The sequence below is a fragment of the Solea senegalensis genome, linkage group LG17 (genome assembly GCF_019176455.1).
Source record: "Solea senegalensis isolate Sse05_10M linkage group LG17, IFAPA_SoseM_1, whole genome shotgun sequence".
Lineage (NCBI taxonomy): Eukaryota > Metazoa > Chordata > Actinopteri > Pleuronectiformes > Soleidae > Solea > Solea senegalensis.
The window spans coordinates 15653426-15676419 of NC_058037.1; the positions used below are offsets into that span (position 1 = coordinate 15653426).

Sequence of the window (22994 nt, forward strand, 5' to 3'; positions counted from 1 at the left end):
AAGATTAGAAACTAATGAACGTGTTTGATTAGGAAAAACATGATTTATTAACGTTTGCACTGAAAATCCAGATGAAGGAGCTAAAAACACAAATATACCCAAACCACACACACATCAGGTGATTATAACAATCTATTTTAACATGTCCTTGCTGACTCACTACACACACACACACACACACTGCAGCAGGTGTGATCCCTGTCCTCACACACACACAGCATAATGGTTACCTGAGCCGTAGCGAAAAGGCCAAGTGTGTTTTGACAGCTGTGAGTGTAATGAGGTCTTCAGTGGGGGGCGCTCACGTCTCACATTGTTTGTGTATTTTTCTTGTACGTTTGTGTGTTTGTGTGTGTGATTCAAGGCCAGGTTAGGTAACGTCTCGCTGTGCCACCTCCCATTTAATGTAATTATATGTCATTTATATAAAATGACACAACCTGACCTGGGAATTAACAACGACAGAGAGCTAAGAAGCAAATGTGGAGGAGTAAATGGTCTGTAGTTGTAATTGTATCGCACTTCTCTAGTGTCTTGCCCAGGGGCAGGTCGGCATGTGGACCGGGAATCAAACATTCTGGCTGAAAAGCGAATCGCTCAGAATCTCTTTTATTTTTCCTTCAGAGCAGTTTAATCTTATCTACAATTTAAGAGAAGCTGTCAAAGGAAATGACCTCCACTACAAAGGTGTTGTGAAAGTGAAAGGTTCAACTTCTAGTGCTGTCAATCTGAATCAGAATGCAAGCAGTCAATGGCTATTGAGAACTATGAAGGATATTTCACCTTTATTTAACAGCTTCAGAGTTATTGTGATGGTTAAATGTCTTTGAAACAGGTGAATCTCATTTCAGGCCCAGTTATTTAATCATAAATTCTGCAAATGAACAACTAGAACAAGGAAATGCGACAATTATGTAAAACTGAAATGTTATAATAGTGTTTTTATTTACAAAATGGTCTATATTGCCAAGCAAATAACACACCCCACTGTTGTGTATGTTTCTGTAACACTGTAACTGTTCTGCCTTTCAGACACTTCCTTCAATCATCATGCATAAGGCCTGCATCTGCGCCTGCCCACTGCTCCATTGACTCCCAGAGAAGCTGAACTTTCGTGGAAGTAACACAAATTTTTGCCTCATTTGACACGTTCTGCGTCATCGCGTTCTATCACACGCTTAGTATTGAAATGTAAATACAACACATGATGTCTGGTACATATTTGACTTTGACATTTTAGGGGAAGCCGAGCTTCCCTTGTGTCTACACTGCCCCCTACGGTCTGTTAGGGGAAAACACGAATTGCAAGATCACGGCCGCCGACCTGGAGCCCTCAGAATCAGGAAGTCTCCCCTTAAGCCAAGTACTGGCTATAAGATCAAGCCTACAGTAGTCTTATTTTAGACCTTGTCGCAGAAGGCGAGAAATGGGGAACGAGCATTTGTCCGAGCGATAGATACATTTTAATGGTAAATCCTTTGAAAGAAAGCTGTTACACACTGGACACACACATCTACTGTGGCCCCTGCCTTAAACTCAACAATTCACTTTTTCTAGAGATCCTGCCTACCCCACCTTTAGTGCAGACACAGCTGAATTAAAGTCAGGAGATTGCACATGTCATCATAGACCACCATGGCGGAGTGACAGAACAACACACCCATCAATCACAACCCCTCTGCAATGAAAATCTGAACTACAGTCTGAAGTAGGATTACTGTGGTTATTTTGCTCCCTCACTTGCATTGCTGCCATGACATCACATGAATGAGTCAGCAAAAAAAAAAAAAAAATCATCGGTCCTATGGGACACATTAGGGCAACAAACCGTGATCCTGTCACAGCTTTGCAGCCGATCAACCCTGAAGTGTTCATGCAGTGTTAGAGCCCATCATTGATGACTTACAGGAAAAAGAATAACATGAGAATAATGAAGTCACGGCTTTCAGCCCGTTGCTAAGCCTCGTCCTGTGCTGACATAAAAAAATAATAATTACACACATATACAGTACATACATAAGAAACCCTGAAATATGTTCCACCTGGGAGAGTTAGACTTGGCAGAGGTTGCTAAAAGCACATCTGGCTGTAGGGTTTATACTGGCTGGACCTGGTGTATTTCACCACAGCTACAGCTCACCACGACCTCCTCTCCCTCTCTCCTCTCATCACACATCACTTCCTTCAACATAGCAAAGCAGCTCTGGCTCCAAGTTGGAGCTCCTCATGTTTTAACTTCATTCAGTGCCTGCTGTTGTTAGCATAAAAAAATGGGGCTTCTGAGTCACCTAAAAACATGAAAACGTAGAGGCTTCCTTGTAAGGTTCACTCCCGAAGGCAGCGTATTTACATGAGTCTAGGATTAGAGATGCTGAGCCACTATAATAAGTAGAAAAACAACAATTAAGCTCCTCCGAAAATCCCCCAACCAGTGACCTCCATGGCAATACTGAAGTTCTCAAATATGCCTCGCAAGTAAGCATGCGGTGAGTGGAGCAAACCAAAATTAACAGGAGGCTCCTGCCAATTTAAACAGGCCTCTGTCCCCTGCCCCCATTTTTTTCCCACATTATTCAAGTGAACCTCAGTGTGATTGTGTGGCTGATCTGAAACTAGAATCTAACTGATGTGAAAGTATAAAGTATTAATGTTTCCACAGACACACCTTGGAGCTGGACACTCGCTTTCACTGATATTAGCAAGTGCAAATAGTCATTTTCATTGTGCCATGCTTCTCACTTGTAACTTTTGAGTACACTATACTTCCCTACATCCTACTTTGAATAGCAAGACTGCTAATTGTGGGCCATGTGGTAAAGTGCCTATGTTAAAACAACACAGTAAATCTTGACAATTGAATATTGAGCCTGTGGCTGCCGACCTCAAACATTTAATGGAGAGGGGTTGACATGTGTTTTGTATTAATGACACATTGGGTCTCAGTACTGTGTTACAGTATAGGATACTGACATGACAAGACGGTCCATGGAAGCATTTATTGAAGTTCAACGCAAACCAGTCGCATTTCATTACAACAACACAGGTTTACAACAACAACAAAAAATATAGTATGTGTCCCTTTTGTAAAGCTTTTTCTAATGATATAAATGATTACTGTATGTGTGTATCATAAAACTCAAAAACTCTCAAAAGTCACGCGTCTACTTTTCAGTTAATTTGTTGCAGAAATTAAGGAAATACAGGGGTGGAACTTTAATCCCCAATTTAAAACTGAATAATTTCTGTCATATCTTTATAATGAATGCTTATTGAAATCACTCTCATGTCTGAACATGGTTTGTATTAAGGCTGAAGGTGAGTCAGTCGTTAGCTCCATTAGTAAGCTACATTAGCTTATCTAATGTAAATTAAGCTAATGTAGCTTAGCTAATGGAAGCGAAACGTCTTCAGAACTGAAGAACATTCCCTTTTTAGAATGACAGGTAAAAATGTCTTCAACGTAACTCAAGAAACTCCAGTTGTCTCTAGCTAAATACTGGAGATGACTATGACCTGCGTGATTGAGAACCATCACAGACATTAGCTTAGCTCACTTAAGCATGAAAACAGGAAGCAGAATGAAACAGCTAAGATAATAACGTCCAACATCCTACAGATTATTCTGCTGTAAGAATATCAATCTGTGTTTTTTGATAGAGTCATTTTTTCCTACCTGTTTTTCTGTCTTTCTTGTCATTGTGCTAATCACCTCCTGGCTCCAGCTCCATTCTTCAACCAGGGGCGTACCAACCGACAGAGAAGCAGGAACAGCGTATTTTGTTCATCCTCAGCAACAACAATGTTGTGAGAACTGTCTTAAATGTAATGTTCAGCTATGCCCAGGAGACTGCAACAGCACCATGGTCAATCTCCCCCCCCCAAAAAACCCTCTTAAAACGCCTCCTACTTTTTTTGCCCATTAGATGAAAAAGACATTCTTCATTTCTTCAGAGTACCTGCTCTGACATAGTGAAATATAAGCAACTTGACCTTCATTTTGTTACACTTTAAGAGCCAATAAAGTGCAATCCACCAGAGAAAGGTTGTGTTATGGTGTATATAATATACACACAAAAAATAAAATGTTCCCGTGTCCATTTAATAGTGCATGGGGAAGTAAACTTTAGAGTAGTCTGGATCAGAAAATACCACTTTAGTCCAAATGTGCGGTTAACAGCCCTCCTATTCATTATACCCTGTGAGGTTTTTGTGGCCTTTTCACAAACCTCAAACACATTCTTTACTTCCAGTACATTCAACTAGGCAAGTCTTCAAATTCAGTAATGGATGTTTATTATTCCCATTAATCTCACCATCAAATATGAGCTTTTAATTGCGATAAAAGCCCAATCTGCGCTCCGTTATTTGCATATGGCCAACCAAGTGGGAAGGTCTGTTGTATTTGGGTATAATTCAAGAAATAAAACCCACAAAGAGCTACGCCATATAAAGTTTGTCCAAACATGGTCCATTTAAGGCCCGAGTACCATCATTTCTCACTTCTTAACAGCAGTTCAGTCAGTGGCAGCAGTTCTGTTTATCGTCACTTCACACTGTCCTCGAGCTTCATGTCATTGTGGCCACAGTTACTTCATCAGGAATTTAAGACTGCAACTCCAATTTTAGTTGTTTGCATTTGTTCATAAAGTTTTTCCATTGTCTTGCACAACCCCATATGAATGGATTATTGCATTTCCAGTCACATTGATTGATATTCCTTCAGTTCATAACATAATATTAAATTCTTCGTACTGGAGGAGTCATCTCCATCCATCTCTTTACTGCCTCTTGGACCCAGCGGCAGACACATCTGTGCGCTGCTGGGTGTTGAATTGCTCATGAAGGTATGGCAGCCCTGGAGATCCAGGGGTTCCTGGTGGTCCAGGTGGTCCTACTGGTCCTGGTTTTCCCCTTGGTCCTGTTGGCCCAATAATGCCTGGGAGTCCTGCCTGACCCTGGATCCCTGGAGGCCCTGTGGGTCCTGGGGGCCCATCTGTACCTGTGGGGCCCATGTCACCTTTCTGACCCTTCTCACCACGTGGGCCAGGCAGACCAAGAGAGCCTTTCGCTCCTTTGTCTCCTACTGCCCCTCTGTTACCAATGGGACCTGTTTCTCCTGGTGCGCCTTTTGGCCCAAGAGACCCCTTCACTCCAATTGACCCACGGCTTCCCATGGGGCCACTGTCACCTTTACTACCAATAAGTCCTGCACGCCCTTTTGGACCAGTTTCACCACGGTTCCCTTTGGGCCCTGGAGGTCCAGGAGCACCTGTTGAGAAAGGACAGTGAGGTGATAAGAGTGTTTCTGTATGGTCAGATCTTCCCTTTGAATGTCAATATATTGTACCTTTTACTATAGTGAAGTTCTTCATGAGCTGGGTATGATGAACGTCCACTAGCTTCATTTCCTCCATCACCATGGACAGGTTCCTGACATCCACATTCAGTCGGACGTTTAGCAACATATTCTGCTGCCTCAATGCCTCAGCTAAGTGGAGGAGTAACAAGACTGTGTTGTTCAGATTCTGCAGAAAGTGTGCAAGTATGAAGGGAAAGGGTGAAAGCGAGGAGTCCGAAGGTAACAAGGAGATAAAGAAGAGATAGAGAAGTCAGTGATGTTAAGAATTCAACAATTTCATCAACAGTCTTGGTCAAGTCTAGCTCTATCACTGCTAGGTGTGATCTAGTTTTGGGAAATTGGCAGGAATTACTCAAATAACTTGGGATGTAGACCAAGGCAGAGGATATGATAAATCTCATCTTGGTCTCGACGTGCTCTTGTCCTGCATTGTTCTGGGTTTTGATAAAAATCTGCTTATTGGTTAATGCTACAATAATGCTTGTATGTTTACAACCTGTAGGTCTTCTGTGTGTCTGCCCAGGCGACTCTGGCAAGATGAGCTCTCGATGTTGATGTATTTGTACATGCTCTGGACATGACTGACAGTGGCATTGATGCTGGAGGAGACTGTGTCAATCTCCATCTCGATGGAGTTGAGGCGACCATCCAAGGCAGAGAAACGCTCCCCTGTGCGGTTCTCGTAGTATCTAAAGAGGACAGTTGACATGGTTTTACACTGTATTTGTGTGGATTTGGATTTATTATCAAATATGCAGGGACTCAGCTCCTTTTATAGCGTCAAACATCTGGTCTCCACATGGACCTCATTTACATTATTGCCCTCAGCGGAACTCGGGTAATTTTTGCAAATAAAATAGTGCATACTTGTGTGTTGGGGTTGTTACCTGGAATGATAGTGCAGGTCATGCATGTTCTCCTCATGTTCATCCATGTAAGATGTCACATTGTCAAGCTGCATCTGCAGGTTCATCACCTGGAGAATATGCACAACATACTGAGATGATACATCTCAACAACATGGTTAAACTCAACCAAAGGGGCACTTTGTTCTTCATAAAGGATTAATTGCTCTTCTGTGGTTGTTATTGTCAAACATACACAGACCGAAACACACACCTGCTGAGTGAGGTCATAATACACCTCAGTGGACATGGAAATTCTCTGGCGGTCTGTCATCATGCTGTTTTGGAGGAAGCGCATGGTCTGCATGATGTTGCTCGTGTTGGATTTGATTGCGCTCAGAACCCGGCTGTAGTTCTGCCATTCGGTGGTCAACCTCTGGAGGACCAGCGTCTCCTCGGCGGCTTTCCTCTGCAGGGCATCGATCCACATCGTGCTGGAGATCGGAAACACAGACGCCCAGTGGGGTGCAGTTGATTAACTATTATTCTCTGGTGTCACAGTGCTCTGCCTGACATGGCTCTAGTGAAAGCTCGGCTTGGTCCCACTTTTATGGGACTGAAATGACAGATAGTTTGCCATGCAACTTTGTCCTGACAGTTATGGTCCCATAATTAGATGATCTTTCTGGTCCTCATCTACCGAATTTGCCAATATTTAATCACTCTATACATTCCATCTGTCACCTTATAGATCTATAATTGAGTCTCATGATTATATGAGTTCCATAAGCTATTAAATATTTACAATGAAACCAGGAGACCAAGTGTATTGAACATCTGTCTGTCCTCAGCTTTTCATTCACCTGAGCACCACTGTGGTGTTCACTTGGTGTGCCGTCGCTTTGATGTCGTACTGATCCTCCGTGAGAGTCTTCATCTTCTCCTCCGTCTCCTCGATCACATCCTTCCAGGCCTCCACCCGATCCACGTATCTTTCAAGGGACTGGTTCAGAAGTCGGATAGAGGTGAGGTGGTTTTGCGTTTCGCGCACCACTCGGGCGTTGACGGCCCTCAGAGTGGCCTGAGTCTGGGAGGCCTGGTCCAGGACCTGGATGGGGATCAAGAGTGATCAGAAGATTAGCTATAATCTCCACTGTAGGTGTTGGAGGCTATTTTAAGGTTTTGAACTATTGCTTGACTAAATCTGATAGTGACTAGTAGAACTTGTGATGGACCAGACCTGCTCTTGTCCCAGTATCATTCTCTGTATATCTTCAAACTCTTTCTTTAGCCTGCTGATCTCCTCACTGTACAGAGTCACATCAAGGCAGCCAGAGCAGTTTGAGGTGGAGCTCAGATCTGAGAGGAGAAAGACAAGAATGAAATACATACAGTTCAAATGGTGTCAAATATTTTTTGAAAATGTGAAACTTGATTTACCATCTAATCCTTGTTGAACCGTGGAGATCTTACTGTGGTAGACGGACTCCTCTGCTGACATCCTTTCAACTTTCCTGAACACTGGAGACGTGGAAGTTAAGGGGAAAATGATAAATGGAATTTATCTAAAATGTAATGTCATTTAACACAAATTTTCAGGAAAAAGAAAATCTCTCGAAGTCCGTTATCCACTATCTCGAAACAAATACAAACAGGAAAAACATCAGGACATTTTGAGCGTTAACAGGAAATAGGAGGTATTTAAATGTGCAAAAAACAGGAAATTCAATTGGAAGCCTTGACAAAAAAACCACAACGTTTTCCTTAGCAAACAAACGTGACTAAAACACTGATAAATGGTGGTTTAGTCAGCTGCCTGGTTCTGCTCCCCTGACATAATTTCCCAAGAGACCAACAACAATTTAGTGAGTGTTTTCAGAGTGTGTCCCACAGTTTAAGTTTGCATAATGTGTATTTGGACACTTTTTTTAGCACTCCAACCCCTGACTCAGGGGGTTAATGCAGGTCTTTTCCACTCAGTGTTGCAGATATAAGTACTTCCACATGCTTTCTGCACATTCTGCTCTGCTCTGATGAGATGCTGCGCATGTCTCCTTTTCTGTTTTGTTCAAGGATGCACATAAAGGCGCATATAATTAGACACTAAACACATTTTTACCAGCAATTATTCTCCAAAAAATACTCTCCATATCATGATTTGACAAAAACAAATTCACTCCGAACTTGAGTTTTCTCAGTGACCCCAACAGCAAACTATGTGTTGTTCCATTCCACAGTTGTTACTTAACATATTTCTCGCGGAATAATTTATTTGTTATAAAACAGATGTTCAGCGGGGAAGGAGAAATCAAAGGTTGGTGTTTTTCCCTTCAGCACATGCTCAGTCAGGAGGGTGCAGCCAAGTGCAATATCTTTTCTGTTGACAGTTGACTTTCCAGTGCTTTGGTGTCGTACAGCTGTGCCGTGTAAGTTAGCGGCAACATGAGCTGACATGAGCCGAATGCTGTTCTCTTCTCTATGTACAACACGTTTAGTATTATGGCAGTTCATTAACAGATTAAATCAGATTCTTTTTTTGTTCCCTCCAAGGCCTTATATGCAGTATGAAAATGTTAACACACACTTAAACATTGATTAAAAGTATAATTTGAACATAAACAGTGTCTCCAAACCTTCTGGTTTCTTCACTAAAGCTATGAACAAAGCAATATAATGAACAGCCACCAGGGGGCGACTCTGCTGGTTGCAAAAGAAGTCGGACAATCTTCTCGTTTGATTTACAGCATCATCAAACATTTCCATGATGAGTTAATGGTCTCACTCATCAGTTTAAAGTGTGATGTCAATTTGTCTTAAATCTTGGTCACATTTAGAGGAAAAATTAAATGTATGAGTGAACACCAGTGACCAGTGACTGACAGCTGCTATTGTCCAATAGGAACCAAGGTTGCAGGCTGGGAAAACTACGATGCTGCCAGACATTTCATGATTCTGGAGGCGTCAGAATGTAATCCAGATTCTTCTGGGTGATGTCCTGACCAGTTACCGCTTGGTATCTCCACACAGTTCACAGCTCAAACTTAGTGAACGGAATTAATTACCTTTCCTTTTTTGTGGTACAACCTTGTTTATTCACCTCTCTGAACGTGTGTCCCTATGTACAACCGTGTGTTTGTGTTGTTGTTGTGCGGATTGCGCACAACACACTTCACTGTCTCTCCCCTGATCTCCCTGAATGGCCGTAAAAACGAGGAATATTTATGAGTTTGTGGCCCAGTAAAAAAGTCATGTTAATGTGAAAAGCACATGTTGATGCTGAGCAGCTTTCAGCTAAAATAAGACGCTCAGGACCCAGAACCGTCACATGGTCACTTGATCTACGGGAGTGAAGTGGGCCAGTCACGTGAAAAAAGGCAGACTTCTTGGGGAAAAGCAATTGTTTAGTAGTGTTGAACAATGTGGACTTCTTCAACCGCTTTATCCTCCTCATGAGGGTCGTGGGGGGCGCTGGTGCCAATACCAGCTGACATAGGAGCGGATTTTAGGGCTTATTTAGCTTTTAATCAGTCAAGTATTTTATGAATGGTCCATGAGGTTTTTATTACACACAAATATACGCGAAATTAACATCTAAATACCAGTTAGATGTTTTGTTGAACATAAAACGACAGCCTAGTGTCTGCATAACACTGTGGAAATAGTTTTTCCACTGCAGTGACAGTAGCTGTCTTTGCTGTGGATTGTAGGGAGATGGTAAAAAAATGGATAAATCAAATTGAGCTCACCGAGTGATGCGAGGACGGCGACTGTGATGATGAGGAACGCCACAAACCCATAGAGGACTTTGACGGCGAGCTGGAGAGAATGACTCTGCTGACACCTCACACAACCACCTCTGCTGCGACCTGAAACACACAGAATCAACATAACACATGAACGTGTGTGGGGAAAAGAAGATTATATACAAAGAAAAAACAAACAAAGTGGAGTATTTTGTTTTAAATGGTTTCTATGTAATGTACAGTACTTTAAATATCTAAATGTAAATATAACACAAAGGTATTGTTAAAATAAGCATAAAATTCATGTTAAAACAACTCATTTTCCCTAAGCCGCAGTGACATTTTGAAGTTAAACCAGCGAAAGTGGGCAAAAATAATATTTTCTGTCTAAGAAGATGGTTTTGGTTATTTGGTTATTACCATTTTCATAGTTTTGATAAATATCCCTGTCACTTATAATAACACTGCAGAATTTAATCACAAGTTCTGGCAGCCGCTCTGATAAAACAAATAAAGAGAAAAGAGGCCTGAGCTGTGAGAACATCATGCACATTAGTCACAGTTATTTAAAGATGAAAACAAAAAGGGAAACAGTAAAATTCCTAACGGACTGACCTTCTGCTTCTCATTTGACATCCTCTGTGTATTTGTGCGCACACGGAAACAGATTTTCCCTCTCAAATATATATATACATACTATGTTTGACTTTTCGCGTTTTGGCGAGTTTACAACCATTTCTGATCATCTCAACCAAAGGATTTTGTCCTGTTTCTCAGATCTGTGCAGTTACTCACAGGGTTATAAAAAGTGATGCAAATGATGGACATTATTTGCATTAACAATGCATTTACACATGTGGAATTGTGGACTTCACCTCTGAATGAAGGCATTTCCTCTTCCTCTCCAGTGAAGTCCTCCTCTGCAAGACAAAAGTAAGGAAAGAAATGTTAGTATGAAATTTACTTCAGTTTTGTGTCCATTTATAATATCAACTATTCTTCAGACTCAAAAAAAAAAGACTATATGGTAGGGGTCTCAAACAAAAATTCCCTGGGGGCCACTAAGTGTGAAGTCTGGTCTGTAGGGGGCCAGTCAAGTGACAAAAAATGAAATTTTGGGGGGGGAAGCAACTGTTCAGTCGAGATGGGTGATATTATCTTAACTTGATATCAACAAATTCCATAATTTTATTGCAATGATGATATCGGTGACCATATTTCACAGAATAAAAAAAAAAGTGATTGTTTTTGCTCCAGAACAATGTATAATTCAAAATGTCTGTGAGTTTGAAACCTCTACTATGATACTGCATTTAACCAGTTTAATTGTTAGGGTTAAAATTGTGTATGGCACGAGGTTGCAAATGTGTTACTATGATAATAAAAGGTTTTCCGCATTATGAGTATAGAATATTGACACATTTTTTTACTTAACTATTTCCTGCTATATTCTCACAGAGAACGCCAAATTTCAAGCCCCTATAGATTTTCTTCTTCACATTCTGATGGAACCTATAATCTATGCTGTATGAAATAACTCAAAACAAATGTGCAACACAATGGATCTCTGCGAGAATGACTTATAGATGCCAGACTCCACAGACAATAGCACAGCAGTTTGGGCCTTACCTTTAAAAAGCTGGTTCTCATATCCACCATAGTTATCTGTGAAAACATAAGGAAAGAACAGAAATTTAGGGGAAAAGGTTTCTCACTGGAGAGCCACTTGCTTTTGTCATAAATCATAGAAAGCAGCTGTGTCACATCCCCCCACTCCTTTATTGTACCAGTACAGTGTGTTCAGGGCAAAGCTGCTATCTTAGAAAAAAAAAATCCATCTTTGCTGAGCTTGGTTCGCACTCAGGAGAAACAGAGGTTCACAGTGTGAGAGATTGTTGGTTTTGTGTGTGTGCGTGTGAGGAGGTTGTCATCACATACTCTGGGGTCTGAAACAGGCTGAAGTCAGCACCACAGAAGAATATTACCAGAATGATTTTATGACATTCCCATGTAACTGTATTAGACTTCATACAAGACGTCATGAACTGTAAACCGAACCAATCTGATGAATGGCAGCCCCACACCTGAGGGTGACTGTGGGTATGGAGTTTGATGAGCGGAGACGGAGACACTCGAGGGAAACAGCAGGGGAGGGTGTTTCCTGAAGGAAAACACTTACAGTCAGGAAAAAAAAAAAGGGTTTGGCAGGTTGAAGAGAAAGCATTTAGAGACGCTGCCTTGTTGCTGATTCAATACTGTCTGAGGAGCTGACCTTAACTTTAACACTGTCTGACTGAGCTGTCAGAAGTATGTAGACATACTGAAGACTTTGCACCTGAGTATGTTTGACTTTGCAGTCGTGGTTCACATGTGGAAAATATGTCGACTGCCTCCAGACAGATGTTTTTAAAGGTAATGTGTGTAAGAGTTAGGGCCCATTTATGCTCATTTTCATCTGTTTTACGTCCGTCCATCCCAAACAATTTCTCACCACCACCACGTGCGCCTTCTTTGTGTTAGTATGGAGCAGTGGTACCCAACACTTTTTTCTTGAAGCACCATTTTGCTTGTGTGCAAGACAAACTATGCCCTAAAAATTATTCTCCAAAGTCCCACTTAAACAATTTCATTTAATCAAACACAATTCAATTATCAATCAAAACATAATAAAAGAAACCATTAGATACAGTCAAAAAAACTGTATACTGCTCCTCCTGAAAGTGGGTTGAGCAACAACCCACTTTCACTTTTCCAAAACAAAAACAACCAAAATGGCTCTTACACAAACGTTTATATTCAAAAATAAACAGCAGTTGTTGGTTTTTGTTCCAATTCTCAGTATATATGGACAAAAACTGTCCTGTGCTGCTTCCATAAAATCAAAATTAAGGTAACTCTTGAAAGACTGCCTTGTTTTCTACTTTTTTTTTTATACTGGTGAGTCTTTGGTACTTTCACGTTTTTTCTCAGACTTGATGCTGACAATAGGAACAGGTACATTGGGAACCATGGCTCTTGAGGGCAGAGCCAAGTTGAAGAGGTTATTGTGCCGTAATTGTGCTTGAGGTGAAATAGACAGAACTGCGAATCTAATACCACTGGTTGAAAGTCATATGTATATATACATACAGTATATATATACAGTATGCCTGTATATACTCTTTTTCGTCATTTTCCTGAGGGTTAGGACTGAGCTATTGACTGTATACTGTCGCCACAATTTCCAGTGGTATTGCTCTGTTTTGTCCGTCATTGCGAACTCACCTGCGACGTGCACAAACATGGACTAAATGAACGCAAAGTACAGGTATAAATGGGCCTTTAGTGACATGCTTGCAACAAATGGAGAACTGAGAAACCAGTGTACTATACTAAAGTATACTGCCAAAATAGTATCTGACTATACTGTTTTAGAAGAAACTGGGTAGCCATTAGGTGTCCTCACTCATTTTCTACCAATTTATCCACCACATGAGGGTCACAGGAGAGCTGGGTCCAATCCCAGCTGACATAGGTCAAAAGACAGAGGTCATACCCTGGACAGGTCGCCAGTCCATCACAGGTCAAACACACAGAGACAAACAACAATTCACTTTCTCAATCACACCTACAGTCAGTTTAGAGTGTCCAATTAACCTGTTTTCCGACTGTGGAGGGATGCCGGAGTACCCGGAGAGATCAAATCAGTGATATTCTCCGCTAATGTGGCAACTAGGTGTCCTCAATTTAGGAATAATTGAGTTAAATGTCATACTAATAAACAGGTTCATGAATTGTGACTGTTTTTTCTGTTTTAGGAAAAGAACCTGTATACATGGATTTACAAGTTTGCAGTTGTTCCTCACTTGTACAAATATATTTTAATGTTTTTATTCCGTCTCTTCAGCTCAAAACAAGTATTTTTTCAACTCAAGTTGTGAAACCAAACTGTCTGCCATGGAAGGATCTGTGTGGTTAACCACATAATCAGCTCAACACACGGGGAAGTCTGGCTGCTGAGCGAGAGAGAGAGAGAGGGACAGAAGCAGCAGAGAGAAATTTGAAGGAAAATTAGACTGGTAGATGTTCAAATGATGGAGGTGACAAGATAAACCACAGGAGGTACAGTATTTCCAAAAACAGTTTTTTTGTTTTGTCCAGCCGAAAACGCCTCCGTGTTGGAATGAGTCAGCGGTGGAACAGCTGAGGTCAGAGTCTGCATGGACAAGTCACAAAATGCCAGGAATGACATAACGATGGCGGGAGGAGACATAATGATGGAGGGACGATAAATGTAGGACAGACAGTTAAAGACTTATTTATTTGTTTGTTTGTTTATGCTGTCCCGTGACACCGTTTGTCCGTGCTGATTGAAATGTGCCAGTTTGTTGACATGGATGGAAGTGAGCGCGTTTCCCTGACCCCATATCACGGTCTTTTCAGGTTTACAACCAGCAAACTTAACCCCATTGACCTTGTTTTTAACCCCATTGACCAGCAGCAGCCACATCTGTTTCCAGATTCTTTTTTTCAGATGAATGCACTGTACAGTACACTACACTACAGTATCTGCCCGACAACAAAGACCAGGTGCACAAAGTTAACGACGAGCTGGTAAACACTGCGAAGCAATTAAGGCACATATTTCCCTCAGGAGTTAAAACGAGACTCACTTTTTCCAACTGGCCAGAAAAACAACAACTTCCTAAAAAAAAAACCAGTAACGTTGCTCAATTCTTAAATAAACAGGCGATTATTTGCGAGCATGTTAATGGGAAATATGTAAACTTTACTGTGTATCCTCTGATCTGCTCCTCTGGGCCGGCCATATCCACCAATATGGCCGGCCCTATGTCCAATAGACGAAAGGTTTGTCTATTGTGGGCTATTGTAAATTATAAATGTAAACATGATATAAATTAAAAGCCTAATTTTGAGCCAATGAAAATACATAATTACATAATTCTTGTCATTATGAACAATGACTACACCTTCAATTTTAATTATAATTTATCTAAATTTTACACACTGGACCTTGTGTGTGTATGTGTGTGTGTGTGTGTGTGTGTGTGTGTGGGGGTTCAAAGAATGACAAGTAAAAACAATAGTGAGTATGTGGGCAGCAGTCATAGCAAGACAAGTAAAAAAATAATATGATGGGTATAATTTTGATGGTGGTAACACAATAACAACACATAAAACCCTGCGTTTCAGTGGAGAGCTCACATCCCACACTTGTATAAATCATGTTTCACAGGCTTTTCCCACCCTGATTTTTTTTTTCTTTTTGAAGTATTTCTGTGGGAAAAACTGAATTCTTGTCATGAACAGGGTCGGATTCAAAAGTTTAAATGTCAGCACAAATCAAGTAATATCTAACCCTCAAGTATCCAACAACTCCTCAGTTACATTTATCCTCAGTCACCTTTTTCCCGGTTTCTGTGCTGCATTTTTCTGGCCTCATGGTATTTTTCCCCAAACTCGGTGGAAAAAACACTCATCGACACTCATGTCTGTCTCGGTAGTGAGGAAGTCGACCTGTCCAACACACACGCCGCTCTAACAGGTCACACCTTACAGTCAGGCCACAGCAAACCACTGCAAAACTACTTAAGCTCCGTCTGATTCAGTCTAATTCTTAAATTCACACTTTGATCGGAGTTTGTTCAGTTCAAATGCCAGTTGGGTTTTTTTGGTGCAGCAAATATATTCTCGGTGCCAGCTTCACAAACACAAGGCATCCTCATAAATCGCTTGTGACATGTTTAACCAATAACACACGTCTTTGCTGCTTTAAAGTAAACCCAACCTTGCAACTGGTTTGAATTTCTGATTTTTTTCTTTTTTTCCCCCTTTTATCCTCCAAACAAACTGCATTAACGGTAAAAACCACCTCAAAGATTTCAAGTAACTGGTAGCAGGTGTGAGCACGCGCAAACACAGGACCCCTGCAAAGAGGAAGAAATGAGAGGAAAACACATTTATGCCCAAAACCCCTCCCTTTTTTTTCTTCTTTTTTTGGAAGTACTACTTTATCTTGTATTATTGTCAAAGTTCTTGATGTTATGAATGACAAGAAAATGGAAGTAATTAAGGGTAAACCTATGTGTACAGATGAATGTGGACCCCTGTCAAGGTTACACCAAAAACAAAACTTAGCTAATTGCTAGCACTTTTCATAAGGTCACAATGTCACTAACACACTAACATATTAAATTGTTATATCCCACATAACACCACACAAACTAGTTCTTATGTATAGTCACATGTAGTTTTTACCAAGTTACCATGTTATTATTGTTTATATACCAAAACTGTTAGCTTGCTAACATTAGTTTGCTAACACTAAATCTGTTGAAAAAAATGTAAATGGTCCAAAATGCTACAGGTTTTTAAGTTTAATTTCCACTAAAAAAGTGTCAATAATCTACAAACTGCAACTTTACGCTAACTTTAGACCAATAATCTATTATTTTCTCCAAATTATGAATAAATTCACGAGTAGAGCTGCTACCTGGAAACAAAGGCAGCAAAACTATTTTGTTTCTTTGAATGACTGCAAAAAGAACCAATTCTAAATCATTTACTGGTTAATTTTGGAAGTTACGTTACACATTGCTCATGGATACTGTGAAGCTTTCTCCAGATTGTACATTGTTTTACACGTCTGCTAAAATAAAAATTGCGTACCAAATAAAATCACAGCTTTCTGGAAAGCTTGTGTTTGTGGACAGAGGTATGATGTTGATATGATGTTTCAGAACAGAAGTTGTTGCTTCCTGCAAAATCTATTCCTGCCAACAATAAAATGTGTTTACGCAAAGATCAAGGTCAAATATCTCATGATTCGGGCACATGTTGGGAAAACATGTGGCTAAGTTTAGGAAAAGGTTCTGGTCATGCAGAGGTGTTTAATAAGTGAACATTCAAGGGAAACAAACTGCGATTATGAGCACGAAAGTCATATCCATGCTGCAGTTTCACCTTCTGACCCTAACTTTCCACCTCACTACCCCTTATATAGTAGTAAATCTGAGACAGAGTGGATGAAGGCAACAGGGCAACTGGGGATTCAAAGTTATAATGTAAAAGTAATACGGCTTAGAAGGTGGATTGATCTGAAAGTTTTTTTTTTTACTTTAACCAGGCCGATTTACAACAGATGTGGTTTGGTGACTGAACAGCTCTGAGGCAACAAGGAGAGCCTGGTTTTCTTCTAAACAAAGTGTGTTTAGATTACAAAGAGGTCCAAAACAACATAATAGACAACAACCCTTGTAATTGTGTATTATTGTGTAAATGCATACATAAAGGCTATGGACGGCCAGCTAAATATATATTATTGGCAGATTATAGAAGTGCTTTTTTTCCAGAATCAGCCAAAACTAGATGACGATTTTTGGTTGTTTATCTAAACCAAGAGGCAGACAGAGGGTGGAAAGGTTTGGTTGGCACTTTGAGTGTTTACACAGCTATAACAATAAGTTGCAATGATGTGAATTTAAAGAAGAGAAAACAAAAAAGAAGTGATGATGAGCAGGCAGAAATGTAATAAAAGCACAAAAAATATTTATGACAAACATATGGCTATCATATAAAACATGTGGTTGAGGTTACTTGGCAGAAAATGACACTGCTGAATGTAAGTGTATACACTACATAACCATAAGTATCTATGGCTAGAAAGGTCACACTCATACATGATTGTTTAGCACCTTCCAAAGCCATGTTCACAAACAGCCCCCAAGATGTTAGTGGTGTCAAATCAGAGACTAAAATGGACGTATTCTCCAAGTCGAAAAAGACTGAAGCCAATGTAGAAGTGCCTGAATGTTGTATTCTCTTGAATGGCCATCAGGGGGCAATTTCACTAAAATATCACTACTTCTCACTTGAATTATAAAGTCATTAAACCTTTTCCTGAGGGGTTTACTGACTCAATTCGTCCAACATGTGAATGGTTGCAGGTGGACGTGTTAATACACAAGCTCTTCAGATCAGATCAACTCCTGCTTTTGTCTAAAAACCAACATGACTCTGCGCACAATGCTCTTCCACAAAACAATGGGTGACATAACGTTAGTAGTAGTCCACAGCTTGTAACCAGGACAAGATGAAAATATAGGACACTGTTTATGCCCACACATAATCTCATATTCACCTTCAAACCCAGCAAAAGCAAACATCATCAAAACTCAAAATTCAAGTGTGTCCATGCACAAGGACTGTTGTTTCAACAAAAGTTGGTATAGGGCTTGGTAGTTCCACTAAGTTCCACAAGTATGCTATGACCTACTAGATACTGCTAGTTCAGGTGGTGTACAGTGGCCAGCCACCACACCTATGAAAACACCAGTGCTGCAGAAACGCTAAAACAGCACATACAGGACATGAGACAGACATGGTCCAGGCCACTTACAGGGCTTTGTCTAAACAGTTTTGATTGTTTCTAACCAGTTTTCATAAGGATATGTGTTCAGGTGAGTTCAGGCATCAATTACAGAATTAAACAGAGGAAAGTGGAAGCAGGACTTTAAAATTAACAATGAAGTAGAGAAAATAAAGCACAGAGTCAATCCCTGCATCCTCTTCTATCATCAGATATTTTGGTGTTTGTGAATGCAAACTCAAGACCTTGAATTTGTCTCGGCTAACCATCAGCGCCACTTTATGTTTGTGGTTCTTCTGTGGTGGTTTGTATCAGGGGGGACTTGGACTCTTCAATGCCTTCCCCCTCCCTCTTCCTCCCTTAATCCTCCTTCTGGACATCATTCCTGCCAGAGGAATGAGCACAATGCTATCCTGTGTGAATAGAGCCCTCTAAACTCGACATGTCAAGCAGTGATGTGGTGTGATGTCCACATACAGATGCAACGTTTAAGTCGCTCTGACAATCACAGGATTACTTCTCAAGAATCTACGTCAAACTCCCACCTAGGAGTAGGAATAGGAGGGGGAATTATGGGCCCAGCTCCAGATCAGAGTGGGGGTCTTGACCACAAGTCGTAAAAGCCAAATGATTCCAAACCCCTGACCTCATCTAAGTCATTTAGGTGCCCTCTGACTGGAATGTGTGGTCTCCTCACACAACTATAAACACCTGGTATGTGTTGCTGCAGACTGCGAAGCTGGAGTTACAGATGAGCCATTACGAGGGAATGCTCTTTTATTGTGGTTCAGCAGTGAAACAGGAGATTTTCAGAGCCGCAATCCCATAAACGCATCGTGTTTTCCCTGGACTAAACTGCTTTGTCTCGGGCCAGCCCAGAGACACCGAGACCCGTCTGGTTGGGTTTACAGGGCTGTGAGGACAAAGGGTGTGGGCAAGTCTCTCTAATTTCTTTATTTGAATGTTTTATTTTGGTATTTTACTCGCCCTCAAATTTCACATGTTTGGTGAACTTTTCCCAGAGATGAATGAACACCAAGAATGACAAGCAAATAAAAGTTAATATGAGTAAAACTATTCGGATTGTGGAGTGTGGATCCCACTGTTTATTAAATAATTTTTTCCTAAATTTTACTTCACCGACACACTCTTATGTAACGCTATGTGTAGTTTTTAACACAACGTACACCGCTACAACAACTAGTAGCTCGCTAACATTAGCTTGCTAATCAGACTGAGGAAAAAAAAATGTAACAGGCCAAAATGATGGGTTTCTTTTTCACATTTCAGTTTGACAAAAATGTGAAAATAAACTTACAACCATGAATTTACACTAAGATTAGACAAAATCAGTCAAGGTAGCATTAGCTAGATTAGTCTATGCTACTTTCAAGACAAGATAATGGTATGATGTAATGACAACCTGGCTCAGGATGGAAAAGGAATAAACCACTGTTACAAAAAACACATATTTTACCATATAAGCATGTACAAATAATCTTAAACCAGGGGATAAGCTTTGTTCCCATTTTTCATCAATTTACACACAAGGTTGCTTAAAAAACTCCAAGGTTTAACTATATATATAGCCTATAGCTAGGCTACTAAAAGCTAAGCAAGTAGCTCGAAGTAACACCATTAATGTTAAAATACAGTGGTGAAAATAGGCCAAAGCTCTAAATCAACTACAGACTTTTCACAGGAGATGGAGCAGAGGTGTAATTATTATTATTTCATTTATGTATAAATATCCGATCACATACCCTGGTATATACAGTAAAACAGAATTTCTGATTCACCTCCAAGTGCCAGAAGAGTAAGCTTGTGAACCACTGGTGGTACTTGTACAGCAGTTTGAGAACCCCTGGCTTAATAGATTTCTATGAAGTTTTGCAAACAGGGCCACTAGCTGCTATGAGAAGCACAAACTGTATATAATAAATAATCTTGTGTGGTTAATTTCTTGTGTGGCCCTAAACCCACTTCCATCAAATGAACATCTAAGCAGAATAATACAGTGACTTAGTCCAGTCCAGTTGACAATCTGCATTTTTAGGGAGTGGAAACAGGAAAAAGTTAAGGAGAAACATTTAGATAATGTTCTCCTTTCAATCCACAGTTTGCGGAGCTGTCTCAGCACAAATTACACTCAAAACACTCTTTTCCTCTTTCTGTGCCTCCCTTCTCTTCTATCCTCTGCTCCACTCACTCTTTCCTTGATTTCTGCCAACCATACACCTGTCTGCTATCCTCCTCCCCCCTCTTCTCCTCACCCTTCCTCTCTGACGCCCTCCACCTCCCCACTTGGAATGTATGAGGCAGCATGTTTTGTTCTCGTCAGGCTAGGCCAGGCTGGATTTGTGCTCTCTCTCCACAGTACTGGAAACCACATTAACAGACCTCCTGCACCGTCAGGCAGAAAAGAAAAAAAACCCGCAATGTATATGTTCGAGGAGTCCATTTGCTGTGTCGCCTTGTGATTCATGGCGCCATCTCCCCTCGAGGCTCGAGCAGAAACAGAGACACAATGTGCTGTCATGTAAAAGAAATATTTCACAAAAGTTACCCAATAATAACACTGTCATTATTCACTTCAGCTTGTGAAAATGTACATAATCACTTTTTCCCTGCTTGGTACAATTATTCTACTGGTAGCTACCACTGGGTGCCAGAAGAGAGCAGTCTTTCTCTGTCTTTATATTATTGTGTCTCCAGTTGACTTTGCAAAGTTTTGGCATCTGATGGCTGCATATACATTATTCTGCATGTATGTGAATAAATCATGTATTTGGACAAACTAAAAGGCATTAGAAAAAGTATAAATAAAACGTAACATTTAAACATATGTAACGTCTCAACAAAAGGAAGAAATTGAACTGAAACAGGAAGAAATAGCACCATGAACCATGTACCCCTTCTTCCCATTAAAGCAAAAGTGCCTTTTATGACTAATTATAAACAAAAAAATCTGGATTTATTCAACGAGAGAGGCAGCTGTTATTCATTTCGCAGATGTAAATCTGTCTCAAGTGATGTTGGGTGGAGTTGCCGGTTATTAAATGAATGTATAGCGGAACCATGATTTAAAAAAAACTTAAACAAAAACCAAAGAAAGATACATGACAGGACTCTCCAACAGGGAAATACAAAAACAACGCTCACTGACGGGATTATTCAGATTTTAACACCTCAACACATCAAAACCTGAATGAAAGAATTATTTAGTGGTAATAACAATAAACACAGGGTACAATCCATCATACGTAATAACCATGTCAACATCTTTTCAAGCTATAATCCCACATGTGGGACGTCTCATTTGTCTTACTGCGTCCTTCCATCTCTGTCAGCCTCTGTCAGCCCTTCACTCTGTGAACACATGCATGAGCCGCTGCCCTCTTCAAAGCCACTGGCAGATCCGCTTTCATGCCCAAATTCAAATGTTATGTTTTCTTCACTCTCCCTCTCCTCTTAAAAGGAGGGGGATATTAAGTCAATCTGAGACGACCACGCCGGCAGCGCCCTGGCCGAGAACGTTGCATGTTTCATGAAACAGGGATGTGGTGAGCACGCACACGTCGAGATTTTAAAAGCTAACTGATCAAAGTCTCCCCTGTCCAACAACAACAAAGTCCACTTTTTTTACATAATCTACGCCGCCAGGTTTCACAGCAGATGGGAAACATGTGTGGTCGCCTGGTGCAGGTGCCGGCATGAAACCATGACAGATACAGTTTCTGTCTGTGTGTCTATAACACTGGAAAATGTATAAATAAAGAAACAGTGAGGTGTAGAAAGGAGATGGCTCATACATGAAGAAATAACAGATAAATGATTTACCTTTCATGGTTCCTGCCTCAGAATTCCTCTATAAAAAAAACAGCTTGTCCAGTTTTCCTTTTTGTCTTCAACTTTGTTTTCCACAAAGCAAACATCCAGTGAAAGAAATTTAACAAAACAATTTGTGTAACATTTTCCAAATGTCCAAAAGTGACTCCCGCATATAGAGAAATACGTTGACTTAATTTTGACTTTGTCAGCCCATGCACACAAAAACACATGCAGAGTATTTGTTATGTATTATTATAACAACAATAATAATAATAATAATAAGTGTTTATCAGGTGCTGGAGGACAAAGTTCAGACCATGTGTGTTTGCCTGCAGCTCTTTGGCATCATCCCCTCCTCATCCACACCCGGAGAAAACTAAACTTCTTCAGACTGAAACCATGTGCAACTGCAAAGTAGGAGGAAGGAGGAGGAGAAAGAGTGTCAGAGCAGAGAGGAAAAGAGAGGAGAGAGATGGGAGGGGAACAAAGAAACTGGGAAAAATGAGGGAGGGACTGGAAAAGGGACAGGATGAAAACAGGAGAGAAGAGAGAGAAGTGGAGGGAGGTGAGGTCCCTGTGTTTGGTTAAAAGTCAAGATTTTAATTGCTAACAAATGTTTAAAAACTGCATAGAGTGAACACCTTGAATATCTGTGGCAGTGTAGGAATCTATAAGACAAAAAAAGAGGCTATAGAGAGGCTATATTTTACACAGTGAGTGGGGTCAAATATTTTGGCCAACGTCAACGGAACATGTTCATTGAATCAGTTACGCTTTGCAGTTGTGGCGAGGTAACAGCAGTGCTAAGTACAAAAAATCACGTGTCTGTACTTTACTTTGTTATTTTG

At 40.5% G+C, this 22994-nt stretch overlaps 1 protein-coding gene across 1 annotated transcript; it reads right to left on the reverse strand.

The window, feature by feature from the left end:
• Positions 1-2981: 2981 nt before the first annotated feature.
• scara3 (scavenger receptor class A, member 3) lies at positions 2982-22568 on the reverse strand. Its single transcript, XM_044049768.1, has 12 exons — positions 22156-22568; positions 11577-11612; positions 10823-10867; positions 9951-10070; positions 7645-7725; positions 7445-7563; positions 7068-7312; positions 6479-6698; positions 6247-6335; positions 5856-6048; positions 5348-5525; positions 2982-5269 (listed from the first exon to the last, which is right to left on the reverse strand). The coding sequence occupies exons 1-12, from the start codon at positions 22160-22162 to the stop codon at positions 4779-4781; spliced, it is 1824 nt and encodes a 607-aa protein (XP_043905703.1). The 5' UTR covers positions 22163-22568; the 3' UTR covers positions 2982-4778.
• Between the last annotated feature and the right edge of the window lie 426 nt (positions 22569-22994).